At 37.4% G+C, this 23,167-nt stretch overlaps 1 protein-coding gene across 3 annotated transcripts; it reads right to left on the reverse strand.

Annotated features, from left to right (window-relative positions):
* Window positions 1-610: 610 nt before the first annotated feature.
* LOC137037622 (dolichyl-diphosphooligosaccharide--protein glycosyltransferase subunit STT3B-like) lies at window positions 611-9,537 on the reverse strand. Of its 3 annotated transcripts, none has more exons than XM_067411755.1 (14): window positions 9,250-9,537; window positions 9,108-9,173; window positions 8,729-8,828; window positions 8,481-8,579; window positions 8,235-8,381; window positions 6,209-6,257; window positions 5,765-5,919; window positions 5,510-5,691; window positions 4,018-4,193; window positions 3,768-3,939; window positions 3,518-3,691; window positions 2,052-2,165; window positions 1,763-1,966; window positions 611-1,583 (listed from the first exon to the last, which is right to left on the reverse strand). In XM_067411755.1, the coding sequence occupies exons 1-14, from the start codon at window positions 9,520-9,522 to the stop codon at window positions 1,488-1,490; spliced, it is 2,007 nt and encodes a 668-aa protein (XP_067267856.1). In that variant the 5' UTR covers window positions 9,523-9,537; the 3' UTR covers window positions 611-1,487. The 3 variants fall into 3 exon arrangements, with proteins under 3 accessions (XP_067267856.1, XP_067267857.1, XP_067267855.1); XM_067411756.1 differs by having other exon boundaries at window positions 9,254-9,341; XM_067411754.1 differs by lacking the exon at window positions 2,052-2,165 and having other exon boundaries at window positions 9,250-9,522.
* Window positions 9,538-23,167: the final 13,630 nt, after the last annotated feature.

The raw sequence follows: 23,167 nt of genomic DNA on the forward strand, positions 1-23,167 counted from the left end.
GCAAAATTAAGCTCCTTTTGCAACGAGTACTGTAAACTGTTCATATGGGTGCTGAAATAAACATGAAACATGCCTTGCTTTTCTCAGAGTAAAATAATTTACAGCAAGTCTTTCTAAACGCTGTTGATCGTGTGTAACTGAGTAAAACGGAGCCGACAAGAGATATTTTGGAAATTTCTGTCTGAAATAAACCTGCCTCAGCACTCACAGCGTTGTATTTTTTTTTCACTGACATTCAAAATTATTGAAATATCAAGCATTTGTAACCAAATAATAGTAGCATACATGTCCTTTCACCACATCTTTTACCTTTAATCCAGATCTGCTCGGCTGGTTTGAGGTTATAGCGTCCTCTAGTGAGGATCGGCTGAACTACAGTGCAAGTATAGGCTACTGTATGTACACACAAAAACATCAGGGTTTTTATCATGATAATATTCTTATTTGTAACGGGGAATATAGGGATTATGACATACTATAATATACCATTAGCACAGAGCAATTTTTTTTTTTTAATGGAAAAAGTTTTTTTTTTGCTAGAATGTTTTGGTAAACAAAATACAATTTTGAACAAAAAAACATTTTTTTATTATTTGTATTTTACCTCCATCACAATCAGCCTACAACTGAAGAAAAGCACAAACAATAAGGAACTTTTACTGAGAAATAAATCTTCAGCAGTTCAGAGAGACAATATAAAAATACGGAGAATCAATTCAATTCAATTCATGAGTTGAAGTCTGCGGTTTGATCCTCCTCAGTGACAATGTGATATCAGCATTCAGAGACACTGTTCAGTCGCATTGATTTTTGTATATTAAACTGCACAATAAAATCTGAGTTATGAATTACATGTAAAAACTTTAATGTTGTCCATCTATCACAGAGAAAATCCATTCAAAGTCATGAGAAACAGTCCAAAAGTCCTGAACATTACTGTATCTTTGATTCATACTCCAAACTAAATTAAGAAAGAAACATTTAAATATAAAAACACTTACAAAATATTAATACATTTAATGTGATGCATATTTGTCATGCATAAATGAAAGACAGATTTATGCTGATTCTAAGCAATCTGAATAAATGCCTTTTGAAAATGTCATAAACAATATATAAAAATATGTAAAAATGTATGACTGACAATTATGCATCACATGAAGTTGATCAGTTTAAAACTGTGAAATCCAAAAAGACAGAAATTTGATATGCAATTCAAACACATAAATCTTAAATTCAGGCCTAAATTTATATTTTTGAGTGTAATTGTAGTTTTCCGCTCAGAAACAGTCAGTGTAAATGTCTGATATGAGGAGAACATGAGCTCTTTGGTTCAACATCTTCAATTCTTCTTAAGCTAAAAAGTGTCGCATTCCCATTTTGTCATATAAAAACAATCTGTTCCCTTATTATCAAAAACACATTCAAGTATGAAATATAATAACCAGTCACGGCAGCAGCTCCAGACACCAGTGATCCGGTTTAGTTCAGTTTAGTCCAGTTCGCCTCTGTTTCCGATTTAATCTTCTGCCTTTCTTCAGAACAAGCTTGTTTTTGATGAATCCACGTCTCCTCCTGGTCGCCTGCACAGATCGACAGCGTTAAACCCAGACAACAGCATAGTGTCGGCCCAGATCCGGCCCACATCTGGCCCGCGTGGAATCCACACGTACCAGATGTGGGCCGACACTATGTTGCTGTCTGGGAAACAACATCAGCTGATGAAAACAAGTGTGAGTTTATAGATGGAAGGGTCTCGTACCTTCCGTTTGTGTTTGTTAGCGGAGCTGGTCACTCGAGGTTTGTGCTCCAGCCGCGGCCGGTTCTCCGGATCTTTGACTCTATAGATCCTGACGAGCCAGTGCTCGGAGCTGAACGCTTCCTCCAGGTGCTTCAGCCTGACGTCCTTGTTTCCGATCTCAGCGTTGCGCGTTCGGTCAAATCCTGGAGGAGTTCTGAAGTCCAGCTGAACAGAGAGAAACATGTTAGACGTCACATGAGCTCCTGATTGAACACGGTCACACGGTTCAGATCACGTGAGCAGAATCCACCTGCATTTCTCCGAAGCGATAGTAGGACATCTTATACATCAGACAGTCGAGCAGCGCTGGAGACGCGGCTTTATCCACCCTGAACTCTCCCTGCGGCGAGAGGAAATCGCTCTCCTGCCCACAGACACAAACACACTCATTCAGAGGGAAAATCACTTCCTGTTCAAGACTGTTAAACATCTCATGTCTAATCGAGAGCTTTGAACAACAGGAAAAGGAAGTAGATTTTTAGATGTAAATGTGAAATTAACCAGCTGCACTCTGGTTGATCTCTAGTTAACCTCGTCATATACTATTATAATATTTATTAATATTTTGAATGAGCTTTTATCGGAATATTTTCAGTTCTAATTTTTAATTTGTTATTTGCTTTTTTCATCTTTATTGTATTATTTTTAAATATTTTTATTAAGCTTTATTTTTATTTTAGTTATTTGCCAAGGCAATGTTTCTAATTTTCATTTCAAGTATTTTGGTTTAAGCATTTTATCTAATATTTATATTTTAATTTATTTCATTAATGAATTAATGATAACTATTTTTAATACTTTTAATTTTCAGAGTTTTTGTCATGTGTTAGTTTTTTGTAAATATTTGTACCTTTTATTTATGTTTAGTCATTTTAGTACTTTAACTTCAACTTAAAAAACTTGTGATAAGTGATAAAATTATACAAAAACTGGGAAAAAAAACTTAACTTTAAACAGAAATATTAAAAAACTAAAATAAATAGTAAAAATATATATATATATATATATATATATATATATAAATATTAGATGTAATTATTAGATAAAAACTTAAACTTAAAATTAGAAACGTTGCCTCTGCAGCTAATTGAAATAAAATAAATTAAAACTAAATAGAAATATAAAAAACCTAATAAAATGCAATAAAGCTGAAATAAAATATAAATAAAACTATATATATATACTATAACTATATATATATACTATAACTATAACTATATATATATATATATATATATATATATATATATATATATATTAAAAAAAAACTAATAAAATACAATAAAGCTGAAATACAATAAATTAAAGCTAAACAGAAATATATATATATATATTATATATATACATATAAAAAACAATAGCAAAATTACTAACAGTATAAAAACTTAAACAAAAATTAAATGTTGCCTTGGGAACTAACTGAAATAAAATACTTTTTTTACATCTAATATTTATATTTTATTTCAGTTTTATTTCAATTAAGGAACAATATTTTTTTTTATTAATTTTTGTCTTTATTGTGATAGGATAGTACAGAGCGGACAGGAAGTGATGTGTGAAAGAGAGAGGGGGATGGTATCGGGAAAGGACCATGAGCCGGGACTTGAACTCGGGTCGCCCGAAGCAACGGCGCTATATGTCGGTGCTGCCCACGAGGCTATCGGCGCATCAGAACATGATTTGTAATAGTTTAGTTGTTGGTTAAGCGCGTCTCACCCGCACGTCTCGAGGATGTTCTCCCTCGGCGATCCTCACCATCCACAGGAACTTGTTGATGTCGTCGCCGGCGTATCCGATCACCCCTCCGAAGACGATCAGCACGTAGTCCACGTCCAGCAGCCTCATGATGTCATACGCCACACTCTCATTGGACGCCATGGCTTTCCCCACCTGAAAGAGCCGATCAGAGAGAGGGAATCAGACTTCCTGTGGATCAGCGTCTCTTCCTGTGGCGCGTGTGTCTCACCAGGGCGATGTGGCTGTTGTTCCAGGTGTTGTTGTCCACTAGCGTGGTTCTGTTGGCCATGCCTGCGATCTGATACCCATAATCCCACCAGCTCATGATGCGCGCGTGTTGGCCGGTGTTGAGCCGCAGCCAATAGTACGCCTCTCTGAAGTCATCCAGGATGTTGCGCGAGCTGACGGAAACACACAGGGAGGATGGATGAGCAGGTGTACGTGTGTGTTGTAGTGTGTGTGTGTGTGTGTGATGGTACCCGTCATGGTTGTACGAGGCCAGCACGACACTGGGACTGGAGTAGGCGTTACTGGTGACCCACGTGCAGTGAACCGTGAACATGAGCAGCAGCAGCAGCAGCAGGACGCTCACCAGACTCTTGATGTTTGAACCCAAACCCTCTTCACACACGACCTGCTTCCGCACCTTACCAGCCTGAAACACACACACACACACACACACATACAGTCTGATCACCAGCAGGGGGCGACACACATCAGTTTAACACAGACCATCACTTTGACTCTGTCAACATGACTTAAAAGTTTACTGTCTTAATAAATGTTTGATCTTCATGTTAACGATTCATGAAGACATTATTATAAATCTCTCACACATTATTTTATATCTTTATAAATATTTTGATATTTTTCTTATAAAATTTGTTTATATTTTATATCTTTATGTATCTATTTTATATAAACACTTATATTTTTTTATTTTATCACTTTAACTTTTTATTTATTTATAAATAAATGTACATTTATGTATTTTTTCATAATTAATAATTTATATATTTATTTAATCTATCATATAAAATATACAAAAATATGTATTTATTATATTTGATTATATCTGTATATAATTTTATATATAAAATATTGCATGTATTTATTTATTAATTATTTATGAATAAATTAGATACATTGCACTTGAAGATACATTTTTAAACAATAATTTACATATTTATATAACCTTTTCCACCTCTGAAATATATAATATAAAAATATATAAACAATTATGTAATATATTTGATTTATATAATTTTATATAAAAACGAATAAACATATTAATTATTTATAAATAAATGTATACACTGTTAAATAAAAATGTATTAAATTTTTAAATGTTCTCATTCCAGAAATATATAATATAAAAATAAACAAACATTTATTTAATATTTAGTATATATTTTATTTTCAATATTCTATATAATAAAAAATACATTTATTTATAAAGTATTTACTTTATATTATACTTTATATTAACTTAAAATAATAATTTATATATTTATTTAACTCTCTACCTCTGAAATATCTAATATAAAAATATATAAAATTATTTAATATTTATTTATATATATTATAAATATAAAAATTATTTATACAATAAAAATTATACATTTATTCATTAATTGGTTATTAATAAATTTATATATCAATAATTTATATATTTATATAAAATTCTACACCTCTGAAACATGTAAATGTTTGCAGGATAAACTAGCTGTTTTTGCAGTTTAGTTTTAAATAATTGTCAGCTGGACTGAAAGAGTTTTGAGTTGTGACTGTATTTCATCTATAAGCAACAGTAAATGCCATCTTTACAAACTTTCATTTTAAAAGATTTATAGAACTCCCGTTTTCCATCAAATCAACCATTTACAAACATGTGAAATTAGTTTTGCTGATCTGAAGGTTTTCAGAATCATCTGAGTTTCTAGATCCCTGCAGGTTTATTGCTGTGTGAACCTTCTCATACAGACTCCCAGAGTTCCTCCTGTCGTCCTCAGCCGGAGGATCATCGCTCAGATAGCGCTCAAACACGCTGGAGAAAGCCACGGCCGACAGCACACACACCACCGGCGTCAGAGTCAGCATGAGACGGACCATCACACCGGCGAAATACACCGCGCTGACGGCGTACAGCACCACTGGAGGGCGGCAGAGAGACTCACATCAAACACAGAGACACTCAGCCCTGGACCTGAAGGAAAACGGCCGTACCGAACACACGCTCATCATTGATGTTTCTGATGCAGAACCAGAGGCCTGCTGGGAAGGTGCACACCAGGATGTGAAGATCAAAGAAGAAAGAAACCCAGGTGGTGGGCTGATGCTCCGATACCGACGCGATGATGGGAATATGAACCTTGGCGTAGCTTCACACAGAAAAAACATCCTCAAAAAATGACCTCAAACTCTGAGCACAAATGAGATTTTTGTGCCTGTAAAAAACTGGACCTTACCTTACATGCGTTTCAGAGTTGAGTATGTGCCATGCAGTTGCTAGGGTGATGTTAGTGGTTGCTAGGGTACTGAGACTACGTGTTGATGTTTAATATGTAGAGTTTAACACTAGTAATAGTAATGATTGACTTAAACTAATCAAGCCTGTCCTGAATCAGCTCATGAATGATGTTTTTAATTGTAAATATTGTGAATTTTTACCCCGTGTCCCAGAGTGAATAAAAGCGTCCACTCCATGGAGCGATCCAACCTGAACACACCAAACACACACCATCATCAGCAGACACTCATGTTAGCATACATCGTCGCTGTCGGGCGGAAACCTTGTATCTTCAAACATGCTACTTTTCAGGAAGTGGAAAAAACTTTTTTTTTTAAATAATTAAACACAGCATTGATTAGTTGAACACATTGATTAGAAACACAGTTGATATTGTGGCTTTATATATGGTCAGACACTTGCATGTGTCATTATATTATTAACATTTTACCAAAATCATATTTTGGAGTTATGAGGTTTTTGTCCAGCGTTATAATAACTTCAGTAACTTCAGAGCTTGACAACAAGTGCTGGCCTATGATCTGGGGCAAGTGTGAAAGACGCTTGGGCCACACTTGTGTCGTCATGAAAGTTTATCATTTGCACGCATTTTTAAGTCTTGTCAATTTAAACATTCAAGTGATTTTAACCATTCAGATTCAAACGCAAAAAAAATTGCAAAAGAGAAATTTTGGGGCATCATTAAAAATGCGCCGATTTAAGCAGTGCGGCCCCTTTAAATCTCGTGCTCTCTGCCCACGGAGCTCGCGCTTGCTTTAAACAGCTATAAACAAAGTTCACACAGTTCACACATCGCGTAAGAATAGTATTTATTTGGATGTTTACATTGATTCTGAATGAGTTTGATAGTGCTCCGTGGCTAAAGCTAACACTACACTGTTGGAGAGATTTATAAAGAATGAAGTTGTGTTTATGAATTATACAGACTGCAAGTGTTTAAAAAATTAAAATAATGACAGTCTTGTCTCCGTGAATACAGTAATAAACGATGGTAACTTTAACCACATTTAATAGTACATTAGCAACATGCTAACGAAACATTTAGAAAGACAATTTACAAATATCACTAAAAATATCATGATATCATGGATCATGTCAGTTATTATTGCTCCATCTGCCACTTTTCGCTGTTGTTCTTGCTTGCTTACCTAGTCTGATGATTCAGCTGTGCACAGATCGAGACGTTAATACTGGCTGCCCTTGTCTAATGCCTTGAACATGGGCTGGCATATGCAAATATTGGAGGCGTACATATTAATGATCCCGACTGTTATGTAACAGTCAGTGTTATGTTGATATTCGCCTGTTCTTCGGAGGTCTTTTAAACAAATGAGATTTACATAAGAAGGAGGAAACAATGGAGTTTGAGACTCACTGTATGTCATTTCCATGTACTGAACTCTTGTTATTTAACTATGCTGAGGTAAATTAAATTTTTGACTCTCGGGCACCTTTAAAGTGACAGCAGCCTAATAAACTTGCTGCCGTCTGTCATTAATGTTAATCAAACAACAGATAACAAAGACAAAAACACTCACTAATCTTGACTGAATAACTTAAATAGCTTTAATAAGACTATAATAAGGATTAATCTAAATTTAATTAATATGGCAAAGACTATGCAGTGCTATTTTATGTTTGATTATTCCGTTTCTGTACCTGAATACTGTTAGACTTACCAGAAAAAACATTAAGCAGTGATTGTTTCATTTATCATATTTAACCTGTTCCTTGTCATTTGTTCATATTTTATTTTGTTGTATAAGTCAAATAAGGCAAATACTAGACTAAGACACACTTCTTTGCTCCTCAAATACATAAAACATTATCCTGCATAACACTGGTGTACTTTATTAAAAGAACCAATTCTTTATTTACTATTGCATTGCAAACAAGCAGAGACGCTCCAAACTGTGTGAAGCACTTCATTCACGATTGAGGCAGGTGGAGTTATGAGCTTTTTCCGATAATTTGAGGATCCATTGGATATACAAGGTTTAGTCACAACCTCTTTTTATTACTTTTTTTATTGGTTTAATATTTGTAAAACCCACAGATGTAAAGTGTGACCAATAGTAATGATTTACAAAGAAGACAAAATATGAAGATAAAAGGTTTCCGCCCAACAACGACATGTCACATGATGGTGCACCGCGGTAAACTGACCTGTGCAGCTGAGGTAGACGACACACACAAACAGCAGCAGCGCAGCGGCACAAACAGCCACAGAAAACAGAGTCTGTCTCTCCTGACGCGTCAGTCGCTCTCGCAGGTACTGCAGGAAAGAGTAGAGCTGCACCAGCACAAACACACCTGCACACACACACACACACATAGGGAACTGAGAGATACAGATACACAAATACACTGAATCAACATTTGTGACGCTGTAGCCAATGAGGAGAGACTCACCAGCTGCTGCCATGTGTTCACTGGTTCTGATTGGCTGAAACCCAACAAAAGGAATCTGCATAGACAGAATCAGACTAATGACGTAGAACGTGCTGTACGCTGAGAGAGAGAGAGACAGAGAGCCGACCAATCAGAATCAAGACAACAACAGAAGCATTGACCGACATGATCAACAGTCTCCTCTAGTCAGTAAAACGCTGGAATGAATCAAAGTTCATATTCTTCTGCGAATCTTGACTGAGACTCACCGATGTAAACTCTCTTACTGAAGCGGCGCATCAACAACAGCACAAACACGTGAAGGGGAATCAGATTGATGATGAAGACGTAACCGCCCCACGCCGACACCTGAAACACAAACATTAATTGCCCTCAGTCAAAAATGATTCAGAAACTCTGAATCAATCAGCTTTGAAGATTCAAAAGAAAAACACTGATTGAGTCAAGGTTCATGAATGAATTGTTCCGAAACACAGTCCTGAAAGTGTACTCTTAATACTGTTTTTCAATTGATATTATTATCTGCAAAGAGTTTTCTTAAGTATACTTTTAAGATTTAAGGTGCACATTCAATACAATTAAGAGCAGACATGAATTCAGGTACATTATTCTCGCTCAAACACTCACCATGTAGAAATACGAGAGGCAACATCCGACAGTCCAGAACACTGATCCACTTTTGATGGCCTTCACCTGGACAAACACAGAAAACTCACTTCCATTTCAAATCAAACAGTGACGCCGAACCTCCTCCAGCACTTCCTCTTACCCACAGGAAGTAGGTGAACTGCAGGGCGAATATGGCCACGGCCTCGTTATCGAAGGATCCGGCCACCGAGCGCGAGATGTACCCGGGCACTACGGCCATGAAACAGGCGGACAGAAGCCCCGCCGCATGACTCCACAGCTCACACGTCAGCAGGAAGGTGGAGATCGCCGTCAGACCGCTGAAGACGGGCGCCAGGAACACGCAGACGTCCCGGATGTGGACGGTCAGGTGGACGAGGTTCAAAATGTAGTGAATCAGACCTGCGGTCACCATCAGACCAGGATAGACCTGCAGGAACACACAGAATCTGGTTTGACACTGGATTCTGACAGAAGAGAATCAGAGTTCAGACGTGAACGAACTGAATCGCGACTCACCGTTCCTCCAACGATTCGTCCCAGAGGATACCAAGCTCTCTCATCAAACCAGTTCAGGAACTCGTAGAAGCCGTTGGTGCTCAGATGATGAGTCGATCTGTAATTAAACCTGTTCACACACACAAAGACTCATGAATATTCACAGAATGTTGCTTATGCAAATGAGATACAAAGGTTTTTTGCTGTTGTCAAACATAGATAGAATGTCATTTGTGCGGTGTGATGCTTCTGCTCTTCTGACAGCTGATCTGGAATCAGTCCATCGTCACACATATGGTATGAATTATGATGGACTCATAATCTTCTTCTGAAGGCATGAGCTGAAAACAATGATGCTGCACCTGTTCACATACTGAGAGAACGTGAACATCATCTGCAGGCATCAGTCTGGATCAGACCAGCAGAGAAACACACAAACTCCCACTGAGCACCATCACACACACACACACACACAACTGTGTGTGTGCGTGTGTGTTGATCTCCAAAAAAAAAACCTCAACTCTCTGCTCTAGTGGTTGTTATACCAGCGCTAGTGATCCATCACAGATGTCACACACACACAATTTTAGGATAAAAAAATCAATTTTGCAGCTGTGTTTATGACAGATTCTGTGGTACAGTCAAATATGTCAGAATGAGATGCTCTTTATAAGAACACAATCTGAATTAAAAATCAAACTGATATAGATTACAAGCACAACTTATCTAAATTAAAATTAGAACCAAATTTATTAAAAACAATTAAACTGAATTAGAAATCAAACTGATACAGATTATAAACCAAACTGATCTGAATTAAAATCAGAACCAAAATTTATTAAAAAATACAAATGATCTGAATTAAACACAATTGATCTGAGTTAAAAATCAAACTGATGTAAATTACAAACCCAATTCCAAAAAAGTTGGGACACTGTACAAATTGTGAATAAAAACAGAATGCAATGATGTGGAAGTTTCAAATTTCAATATTTTATTCAGAATACAACATAGATGACATCAAATGTTTAAACTGAGAAAATGTATAATTTTAAGGGAAAGATAAGTTGATTTTAAATTTCCCGGCATCACCACATCTCGAAAAAGTTGGGACAAGGCCATGTTTACCACTGTGTGGCATCCCCTCTTCTTTTTATAACAGTCTGCAAACGTCTGGGGACTGAGGAGACAAGTTGCTCAAGTTTAGGAATAGGAATGTTGTCCCATTCTTGTCTAATTCAGGCTTCTAGTTGCTCAACTGTCTTAGATCTTCTTTGTCGCATCTTCCTCTTTATGATGCGCCAAATGTTTTCTATGGGTGAAAGATCTGGACTGCAGGCTGGCCATTTCAGCACCCGGATCCTTCTTCTACACAGCCATGATGTTGTAATTGATGCAGTATGTGGTCTGGCATTGTCATGTTGTAAAATGCAAGGTCATCCCTGAAAGAGACGACGTCTGGATGGGAGCATATGTTGTTCTAGAACTTGGATATATCTTTCAGCATTGATGGTGCCTTTCCAGATGTGTAAGCTGCCCATGCCACCCCATACCATCAGAGATGCAGCTTCTGAACTGAGCGCTGATAACAACTTGGGTTGTCCTTGTCCTCTTTAGTCCGGATGACATGGCGTCCCAGTTTTCCAAAAAGCACTTCAAATTTTGATTCGTCTGACCTCAGAACAGTTTTTCACTTTGCTAAAGTCCATTTTAAATGAGCCTTGGCCCCGAGAAAACGCCTGCGCTTCTGGATCATGTTTAGATACGGCTTCTTTTTTGACCTATAGAGTTTTAGCCGGCAACAGCGAATGGACGGTGGATTGTGTTCACGACAATGTTTTCTGGAAGTATTCCTGAGCCCATGTTGTGATTTCCATTACAGTAGCATTCCTGTATGTGATGCAGTGCCGTCTAAGGGCCCGAAGATCACGGGCATCCAGTGTGGTTTTCCAGCCTTGACCCTTACGCACAGAGATTGTTCCAGATTCTCTGAATCTTTGGATGATATTATGCACTGTAGATGATGATAACTTCAAACTCTCTGCAATTTTTCTCTGAGAAAGTCCTTTTTGATATTGCTCCACTATTTTTGGCCGCAGCATGATCCTCTGCCCATCTTGAATTCTGAGAGACACTGCCACTCTGAGAGGCTCTTTTTATACCCAATCATGTTGCCAATTGACCTAATAAGTTGCAAATTGGTCCTCCAGCTGCTCCTTATATGTACATTTAACTTTTCCAGCCTCTTATTGCTACCTGTCCCAACTTTTTTGGAATGTGTAGCTCTCATGAAATCCAAAATGAGCCAATATTTGGCATGACATTTCAAAATGTCTCACTTTCAACATTTGATATGTTATCTATATTCTATTGTGAATAAAATATAAGTTTATGAGATTTGTAAATTATTGCATTGCTTTTTTTTATTCACAATTTGTACAGAGTCCCAACTTTTTTGGAATCGGGTTTGTACAAACCAGACTGATCTGAATTAAAATCAGAACCAAAATTTATTAAAAAATACAACTGATCTGAATTAAAAACAGTTGATCTGAATTAAAAATCAAACTGATATATGTATTACAAACACAAGGATCTGAATTAAAATCAGAACCTAATTTATTAAAGAAAACTGAACTGAATTAAAAAGCATACTGAAAGAGATTAAATACAACTGATCTGAATTAAAAACAGAACTGCTCTAAACTAAAAACAAAATTAATTTGAATTAAAAACAACTTTGTGAGAGTAAATATTAATAAGATATGATTGTGTCAGTGTGTGAATTTCACATGCTGTTATTCATCACACAACAGTGTTCATGTTTCTGCATTCTTCCACACATTCACTTTCATCACCTGAAATAAACTATTAAAAAAAAATCAGAATCAACTGGAGCTCCAGCTCTGAATGTGACTCCGAATCATGTGACACTTAAAGAGGAGGAGGAGAACAGAAGAGATTCAGTCATATAGTCTCACACACTCAGATGATGATGATGATGAAGGAGGGATGAAGGTTTTCAGACAGATGCTTCAGCTCAGCATGTCTTCTCACTTCACTCTCAGACTCACACAAGAACAACAGAAACTCACAAATTATAGAAAACAAGAGCCGAACTGAATGAGAAGAGAGTTTAGAGAGAAAGAACAGCACAAATTTACCATGAACAAAGAGAAGAATGAGAGCAAGACAGAGAGAGAAAGACAGATGGAGGCCCACACACAAACACACACATATAGATAGATAGATAGATAGATAGATAGATAGATAGATAGATAGATAGATAGATAGATAGATAGATAGATAGATAGATAGATAGATAGATAGATAGATAGATAGAGTTAAGGATAAGCACCAGTGAATACTCTGATTGGTTAGACGTGGAGTGATTCATTAATGATGGAGTGAACGAGGCTCACTTCACTTCATGATCAGAGGAAACCAGCACTCGTTTCATCCTGATCTGAGATTCACAGCTGGTCTGAGATCAGTCAGAAATTATTCAAATCTCACAGGGACACGATTCAGCTCTTATTAGACTCCAAAAAGATTCAATTCATGATGTCAAAAATTTTGTGATGTTCCTTAAAAAATAAAGTTTTCATAAAAGGCCCTAATCGTGATCTGACTGAGTTCGCACATGAACTTATAAACGGCACACAGTGACCTGTACGTCCCTCTTCAGTGTGAACACTGATTTCAGCCGCAAGGAACCATTTCATTGGGCGATGCAGTAAAAACAAAGGACAAGAGAGATGTTTAGTGCATTATAAATATTAATAAAAATGCACAATAATTGTATTCAGTGTTGATGACTGCGAGCGCTGGCTGCGTCCCACCTGCCAAATGAAGCAGAAATCAGATTAAAACATCACAGCACACTTCAGGGCACAAATATTAATTAAACTGAGATTTAAATAAATAAAGTGTTATACGGTTACTGTGCAATCAATCCACACTGCTAATACTAATACTAACCCTAACTCTAATAAATTCATAAAAGATCTTGACATTCGTACATTTATAGATCATAAAAACTGTCCAGGTCTAGCTCAAACTTTATACATAGCAGGTGTGAGACGCTTGTGTTTGATAACTTCACGGGTCACAGACAGACGTATAAAACTGTAAAGAAGAGCTTCAGTTTACAAGGACACAGAGACAGTGGAAAACAGCCCTTCAAATCAAACTGAATTACTGTGAGTAAGAGTCTGTACAAACTCTCAGTTTCTCCACAGACTCTGATCTTCACGAGTTCAACTTTAAAACTGGCAGAGACGAAGGACTGAACAAAATCAACAGAAAACATTCATTATATTTTGCATACAAAGCCTGTTTTTTAGGATTATGCAAATCAGTGTGAAATGTAAATGAAGCCTCTTGACTTTCTCAATTACATGCACACAAGTAAGTGGAGCGAGGGATGACAGGAAGTTCAGGGCCGCTGAAAGATATCGATTGTCTTTTGAGAAAATTGCCTCCAGAAAGTCAAGGACAAGCTAAAGAGAAACTGAGACTGCAAAATAAACGAGCTCTGCTATTAACCAACAAGAGAGAGAGAGAGAGAGAGATCTCTGAATAAAATCATTACCTAATACAATTTAGCAGGACATTCTGATAAAATATGCTTTATATTCTCTCATATTCTCAAAACAGATCATGAAACAAAGACTCTTGTGAGTTGAATCAAATCAATATGTGTGATGATGAGTGCAGGGTGGCAGAATGAATAATAATCGCTTGTTTCCAAAACTTGACAGCATTTTAAGGCATCACAGGCGTGCTTCCAATGTGAAAAGCTGGGCAGTATGCTGCTTTATAAGATGACTTAGAAATTTGCACGTGTAGACAGCTCACTAGATTTAGAAACAGAGCTTCACTGAGACAAACACATACAACAAATCACTGTAAGACAGAAAGAGAGAGGAAAACAGCTTGGAAATGCCAGAGTCGAACACAAATGAAGAAACAAACAACAGCGGGAGAAGAAGAAAGGCTGAAAACTCAGACTGAATTTCACCTCATTGACTCAGATCATCTTCAGGGACTGAGAAATACTGAAACACCTGCAAAACAAAACCAGGTGGAGAGAATCCGCTAGCGGAGCGTTTACTTCCAACTTCATCGTGTATACTATCCACAAAACGTCTGGACACACAATAATCACGTCCACCTGATCACCGCTATATAGCTGAAGTATTTTATTCTGTGAGCAGAAAGACAGTGAGTGAAACTAGACATGAATTTCATACAGTTTAGATATTTAACCAAAGAAAGACACTATTGACCAATCACAATCAAATATTCTATAACATGCCAAATAATATTAAGCAATATAATAGTATTGTAAATAATAAGTGCTAATGTAGATACATACATACAACCAATATATTTAAATAATTAAATACAGGGTTCGTACAGATATTGTAAAATAAATTTCCAGAACTTTTCAAGCACTACTTTTTGATTTTCAAGGACTACAATCAGAGATCTGACTTATCAAACAATATCTTTATTATCTTTCAAATTCAAAAAAGGTAAATAGATAAATAAAAATAAACTATAAAAACAAATTCAGTGCAGCACATGCAAAGCATGCAATGACTGTGGTAACTTTAACATTGAAAGGATACTATGACAAATATATCGCTTTCCTTATTCAAAATGATTTATTTTCATGAATATAGGATTGCCCTGAAGAATAAAAGCTGTCGTATACTTGGATATTTATATAAGCCATATCATGCACATAGCCATGCAAAATGGCTCTATGTCTATATCAGACAGGCTGCAGCATTAATTTTGCATGAAAAGATTGTTTTTTTTGGCAAAAGAACACAAAACAAAAAAAAAAACCCACTAATTTCATATATATTGTTTTTCAAAGCACATCTCAAAAAGTCAAATTCTAGTACTTCAAGCACTTTAAGCACCTTGTATGAACCCTGTAAATACAATAATTATTAATTATTAAAATCATTAAATACCGTTATTACAGAAGTTTCAATAATTGAATTGAAAGTTTATTACCAATTTAGTTTTTACATTTTTGTGATTAAAGGGTTTTTAATTTTTTTTTACTCACAACTAGCAATTTCTACCCAATAAAATATTTTACAGCATGACATAATAAAAAAATAAATTATATATATATATATATATATATATATATATATATATATATATATATATATATATATATATTTAAAATTTATTTTTTTATTTTATATCTTTAAAAAACTTTAAAATTCCCTCATATATCCAGGTTTTTCAAGTCAGAATCCTGGTTCATGAATAAAAATGGCAGTTGTTGAGGCAATGAATTAACATAAACATTTTATGTCAGCTTTACTATTATAAATAACTTGATATTAATATTATATAGTTTAATATAGGATTAACTATTTTAGCTCATTTAAATGCTTTTTTAAAAATCTATTTAAGTTTCGATTCAATGAGATTAATTGGGTCGAGAACCGCTGCATTACAGATGTGACCCTCTCTTGTCAAATATCAGACACATTTTGTAGCAAATAATGAACTGCACATTGTATATTCTCACCGAGTCTGTCGAAAGAATGACAAGAAACTTCAAAAAGCCTCTGTGACATTTAGTGATTTACAGTGAAATCTCTTCAAACACCTGAATATACTGACAAAACAGATCCTTTGAAATGTGTGCATCTGAAAACCTGATCAATGACAAATGAGTGTTTGAGCTTCAAAATAATACTTTTTCAAAAGCATTTATCATAGCATGAAGAAAACACCGCCAGCAATTCCCTTTAGTGCTTCTTAAAAACAAATACTCTAAACAACCAATGACTTTGGTGATGCGAGTGCCATGATGTTTCAACTAATATGCTTATGCCCTTCATCTATGCATAATTATTCTTACCTTTTCACTCTATTAAAGGGGTCTTTGATTGTGATTTGACTTTTTTAACTTTAGTTAGTGTGTAATGTTGCTGTTTGAGCATAAACAACATCTGCAAAGTTACGACGCTCAAAGTTCAATGCAAAGAGAGATATTTTATTTTACAGAAATCGCTTTTTGAGAACTACAACAAACGGCTGGTAGGGACTACAACAAGCTTCTTCCTGGGTTAGTGACATCACAAACCCTAAAATGTACATAAACCCCGCCCCCTAGAACACACAACAAAGGGGGCGGGGTCATGTTGGGCTGCTTTAGAGAAGAGGAAGAGTTGTTGTAGTAGAGTGTTGTTGCCGTCATTTTATGCTTCACAAACGAGGGTCAACTTAACAAAAAAAAGATGAACATGACGACACATGCTAATGGATGAGTTGAATCAACTCCACAGCAACTACATAAATTTATCCACTAACCATTCAGAAACGTCTAAAAGTTGTAACTTCTTCCTGAGTCTCTCCATCAGTGTCGACTCCGGTTTGAACAATGTAAGGCTGAACACCGTTACTGACAATCCTCATTTTGGCTGCGTGAGATTCTCCAGCTTTGTTGTTGTTGAGCTGTTAAAGCTCCGCCCTCTTCTGGAAAGGGGGCGGGAGCAGCAGCTCATTTGCATTTAAAGGGACACACAAAAAATGGCGTGTTTTTGCTCACACCCAAATAGGGGCAAATTTGACAAGCTATAATAAATGATCTGAGGGGGATTTTGAGCTGAAACTTCACAGACACATTCTGGAGACACCAGAGACTTATATTACATCTTGTAAAAGGGGCATTACAGGTTGAAGAATCAATAGTAAACACTTTACACTGATTTATCCATACTGCAGGAATCTATTTTATAGAGCCCTATACTACTGTTCTCAATCTCTGTGCTGAAAACTGACTGTGAGCAACCATCAACAATCCTCCATCCAGCACTGATCCATCTTTACTCCAGGAATCTGTTACTTCTCCATCACTGTCAGTTTTCGAGATCCTCTGGGTCTGATCTGGCTCCGTCTGATGATTTGGTCCATGTGTCTCTGTGTTTGACTGACAGTCTGCCAGCCAGCAACACATGCACTGACTGAACACAGTCTGTGCCACCAGAGACGAGGATGATGTCATTATATTCACACACACACAAAAGCGCCAGCCGACCGGCTTAGAGAAGAGACATCAACAAGCGTTTATGCCAAAGATTCACAATAATGTCTGCCACAACAAAGACAAACAAACACTCACAGATGACCGGAGCAGTGTTATTTATATGGTATTATAGTTTTATTCATATTAATCTCATATTAAGCTCCTCTAGAATCTCAGCAACGTCTCAAACTGCTCAGCAATGAAACGTCAGAGATCTCAATATGAGCTCAAACATTTCTCATCAGATGATCAGATGATTCATTTCATATCTCTAGACTCTTACTGTATTATGACTATTGACTCATGATGTGAGACAAAGACGATCATAAACAGACCCTGATGACTTCAGAAGCATCACCTGAGCAGGTTTGAGCGTCACACCATCAGATTTCACTGTGACATCTCAGACTTAAACAAAGAGAAACACAATCAGCTTCAGTCAGAGTGATTCATTTTCCTTCAGAAGGAGACAGACTTCAGAAAGAAGCAATTGCTGAAGTACCGGAGGCTTTTTCTGCTACAAGAGACAAACAAAGCTGTTTATCGTACAAACCCAGAGTCGCTCGCAGTGCAACAAACACTGGGTTTTTATCATCAGCGTGAGTTTAAACGCTCCAAACCCACAGAGAAAGCTACAATATTACAGAACAGCTGATTATTTCTGATGGAACTTTGGAATTCTGGAACTGGAATTCAGATTCCAGAATTCCACACAACTTTAAATGCACATGTATAATTAATTCAGGAGGGAACTGAGCCATCTGTGTTTGTATAATAAACTCACGAACAAATCAAACCTTATAATGATATGATACACAAAATCACTAAATACAGAACTCATAAAACACATATAAAGTTCATATGCTCCTTAAAAGGACCTATAATGCCCCTTTCACAAGATGTAATATAAGTCTCTGGTGTCTCCAGAATGTGTCTGTGAAGTTTCAGCTCAAAATCCCCCACAGATCATTTATTATAGCTTGTCAAATTTGCCTCTATTTGGGTGTGAGCAAAAACACGCCGTTTGTGTGTGTGTCCCTTTAAATGCAAATGAGCTGCTGCTCCTGGCCCCCTTTCCAGAAGAGGGCGGAGCTTTAACAGCTCAACAACAACAAAGCTGGAGAATCTCACGCAGCCAAAATGAGGATGGTCAGTAACGGTGGTTAGCCTTACATTGTTCAAACCGGAGTCGACACTGATGGAGAGACTCAGAAAGAAGTTACAACTTTTAGAATGAAACTGGACGTTTCTGAATGGTTAGTGGATAAATTTATGTAGTTGCTGTGGAGTTGATTCAACTCATTTCACTAGCATGTGTCGTCATGTTAATCTTTTTTTGTTGAATTGATCCTCGTTTGTGAAGCAGTCCGGCGTAAAATGACGGCATGTCAACAACACTCTACTACAACAACTTTTCCTCTTCTCTAAAGCAGCCCAACATGGCCCCACCCCCTTTGTTGCGTGTTCTCGGGGGCGGGGTTTATGTAAATTTTGGGGTTTGTGATGTCACCAACCCAGGAAGAAGCTTGTTGTAGTCCCTAAAAGCCATTTGTTGTAGTCCTTAAACAGAGAATTCTTTAAAAGAAACTATCTCCCTTTGCACTGCATTGAATTGTTTATGCTCAAACAGCAACTTTACACACTAACTAAAGTTTAAAAAGTGAAATCAGACTATAATGGAAAAAAGTATATAAATCTTTATCTTCTAATGTTCGTTTGAAACAGTATGAGTGTTAAACACTTTACTCAGCTTGACTGTTGACTTATAGCGGTGCGCTCTCTTCAGATCCCAAAAACTGCTGAATAATACAACAAATTCATGAAGCACTCAGCAAAAAAAGGAATAATCTAATAAATATTTATAATTTCACCAGATAATATGCATTGGATTATGCAAGGACAGAGTGTGCATATCTGAAGGAGAATGACTTCAAGTCAAAACAACAAACAAACGGAGCTGAGCTGTCAATCACGACCGAAGTCACATGATGCACATCTCAAGATCTCACCGGGGTCACATGCGTCACACAATCTGACTGAAATATAAAAACACCGCGACGAGCACCGTATGTACTGCCATTAACCGTCTATAATCTATAACCACACAATAAACCGGTTTCAGCACATTAAGTGTCTCATAAAAGCTGCTGGATTCATAGACGTTTCAATAATGACTGTGAGAAGACGTAATTAACCTCTTGTTCATGGGTTAAATTCACTTGCTCTGTGATCAAACCTCTTTTATTAATTTCACTAGAGATGGGTGAAATGTTATTCTATTACTGAAGAGAAACATGCAATAAATACTTAAGCAATCATATACAAAAATGTGTCTTATTCTCAAGTAGGTCTTTTACATTGTGACCTGATTTACTTTACTAATCTACAGTTTGGATTGAATCCAGACACTCAGTGGATTACAGCCTGAAACGATGGAGGAAATCCATATGTGTGTGTTATCGGGGAGAACAGACCACAGCGGTGCTTCTACAGATACTTCATCAATACTGGTTAACCGTCTGTGTCTCGCCAAGCAGCGGGAGGATCAAAGAGCATGCTTTCTCCATCCATCTACGTCTCAATCTGACTCCTCTAGGTCTCGTCCCACTCGTCTGATGGTAAAAACACAAACACAGAGTCTGACCAGAATCTAGATCCCTCTCAATCATTCAAGAACATTAGACGCTTCAGCTCCAGCTTCAGCTCACATGCCGTCTATGTAGTCATCTCACAGATGCTGTCTAGTTAGTAAGCTCACAGATACTGTCTATTTATTCAGCTCACAAATGCCGTCTAGGTAGTAAGCTCACAGATGCTATCTAGGTAGTCAGCGCACATATCTATGCCATCTAGTTAGTCAGCTGACAGATGCCATCTAGGTAGTCAGCTCACATATCTATGCCATCTAGTTAGTCAGCTGACAGATGCCGTCTAGGTAGTCAGCTCACATATCTATGTTGTCTAGTTAGTCAGCTGAAAGATGCTGTCTATGTAGTCAGCTCACAGATGTTGTCTAGTTAGTCAGCTCACACATGCTGTCTAGTTAGTCAGCTCACAGATGCTGTCTATTTATTCAGCTCAAAGCAGCCGTCTATTTATTCAGCTCACAGACACCATCTAGGTAGTCAGCTCACAGATGCCATCTAGTTAGGCAGCTCACAGATGCCATCTAGGTAGTCAGCTCACAGATGCCATCTAGTTAGTCAGCTGACAGATGCTGTCTAGTTAGTCATCTCAAAGATGCTGTCTATTTATTCATCCATCTCACAGACGCTGTCTAGGTAGTCAGCTCACAGATGCTATCTAGGTAGTCAGCTCACATATCTATGCCATCTAGTTAGTCAGCTGACAAATGCCGTCTAGGTAGTCAGCTCACAGATGCCATCTAGTTAGTCAGCTGACAAATGCCGTCTAGGTAGTCAGCTCACAGATCTATGCTGTCTAGTTAGTCAGCTGAAAGATGCTGTCTATGTAGTCAGCTCACAGATGTTGTCTAGTTAGTCAGCTCACACATGCTGTCTAGTTAGTCAGCTCACAGATGCTGTCTATTTATTCAGCTCACAGATGCCGTCTAGTTAGTAAGCTCACAGATGCTGTCTAGTTAGTCATCTCAAAGATGCTGTCTATTTATTCAGCTCACAGATGCCATCTAGGTAGTCAGCTCACATATCCGCCGTCTAGTTAGTCATCTCAAAGATGCTGTCTATTTATTCAGCTCACAGATGCTGTCTAGGAAGTCAGCTCACAGATGCCATCTAGGTAGTCATCTCAAAGATACTGTCTATTTATTCAGCTCACAGATGCCATCTAGGTAGTCAGCTCACATATCCGCCGTCTAGTTAGTCAGCTGACAGATGCTGTCTATGTAGTCAGCTCACAGATGCTGTCTATTTATTCATCTCACAGACGTTGTCTAGGTAGTCAGCTCACAGATGCCATCTAGTTAGTCAGCTGACAGATTCCGTCTAGGTAGTCAGCTCACAGATCTATGCTGTCTAGTTAGTCAGCTGAAAGATGCTGTCTACGTAGTCAGCTCACAGATGTTGTCTAGTTAGTCAGCTCACACATGCTGTCTAGTTAGTCAGCTCAGATGCTGTCTTGGTAGTCAGCTTACAGTTGCAGTCTAGGTAGTCAGCTCACACATGCTGCCCAGCTAGTCAGGTCACTGACACAGTTTTCCTCAGAAACGGACTCAATATCGACAGTCTCTCTAAATAAACACTCTCTTTACTGCAGCTCTGACAGTTAAAGTACAACAGATCAAATACAGGAAGACTTTCACAGTTATCAAGAGTTTGAAGAGTGAGACTGAAGTAAAGAGCGCTAATATCTGACAGGACGGAAAGTTCCTCACCACGGATCAAACTCATGAATGAGGCTCTCGAAGCGGATCACGGCGAAGAGTCTGGAGCTGAATCCACACACACACGCCAGGAGAAGGATGGTGAAAGACAGCAGAGACTGACATCCAGCCGGCTGCGATAATCCGCCTTTTCCTCCACCTCCACCCGCGGCGCTGGAGCGGCTGATCCCGGGCGGAGAGCCTCCGGTACCGGCTGACGATCTGCGATGAAGCTCCGTCATATTCTGGCAGGATGAAAGTCTGTTTATTCCCTGATGTTCACATTCAATCGGTTCGACCGGCGGATCTCACGTCATCGTCACCCGTCAGTGCGGTTCAGCTCTGATCCGCGTCCAGCTTGTTCTGAAACGAATCGTTCATTTGAAACAGTTCTTTGCAGTGATTCAGTTGAACCGACTCGCGTTTACCTCAAAAATCTACCAAGTCCGTTTACTCCAAAATAACGTCGAGATTACATTAATTGTAAATTAATATGGGATTAATAGGCAATGTTTCATAGGCAATTTTAAAGGCAATGCTGTAACGTTTACGTTAGCTTTGTAGTACCAATAACTGTATTAACCTAGCCTATTTTAGAGAGAACTAGTTACCATGATGATTTTTTGTAATGGTGGTAACACTCGACTGTATATGAAAATAGGCTATTTTTATGATAGGATATAGCCTGATTTTACTAAACTTTAACAAAACTGTAGGCTACTACACAATTGTGCAAAAACGAGTCGATGAATAGGTTTCGATCGGTTCATCAAGACGAACCGATTCGCTGAAATGAATCAGATTTTTAAAATAAATCTGCAATCCGAATCACTCAAACTCATTCGTGACTGACAAATTCATCCTCCATCAACAGTTATAACAAACAAATGTATGTAAACAACATACATTTAAACAAAACCAGTATATATGTATAGTTTATAGTTAAAGCTGCAGTTTTTTGTCCTGTCAGCTAAATGGAATAAAAACTCAGAGCTGTAATTAATATAAATGGAGGCGATTCAAGTCCCCTGTTGAACCAAATAATGAGAATGAATCACTTTATTTTGACAAGACCAACACACTGCTGAAAATAAAGATGGATCATCAGTTTATGCTCTTTCTGTGAATGTCTTATAAACAAAGATTTAGACC

The sequence above is a fragment of the Chanodichthys erythropterus genome, chromosome 15 (assembly GCF_024489055.1).
Source record: "Chanodichthys erythropterus isolate Z2021 chromosome 15, ASM2448905v1, whole genome shotgun sequence".
In the NCBI taxonomy this organism is placed as follows: domain Eukaryota; kingdom Metazoa; phylum Chordata; class Actinopteri; order Cypriniformes; family Xenocyprididae; genus Chanodichthys; species Chanodichthys erythropterus.

What these genes read in the sequence shown, in the direction of transcription:
- LOC137037622 (XM_067411755.1), bottom strand. Translation starts at nt 9,522, where the DNA reads ATGGTGACCGCAGGTCTGATTCACTACATTTTGAACCTCGTCCACCTG. An exon ending in ACAACAGCCACATCGCCCTG is followed by an intron (nt 3,692 to 3,767) that starts GTGAGACACACG and finishes CGGCTCTTTCAG; the next exon opens with GTGGGGAAAGCCATGGCGTC. An exon ending in CTAACAAACACAAACGGAAG is followed by an intron (nt 1,584 to 1,762) that starts GTACGAGACCCT and finishes CGATCTGTGCAG; the next exon opens with GCGACCAGGAGGAGACGTGG.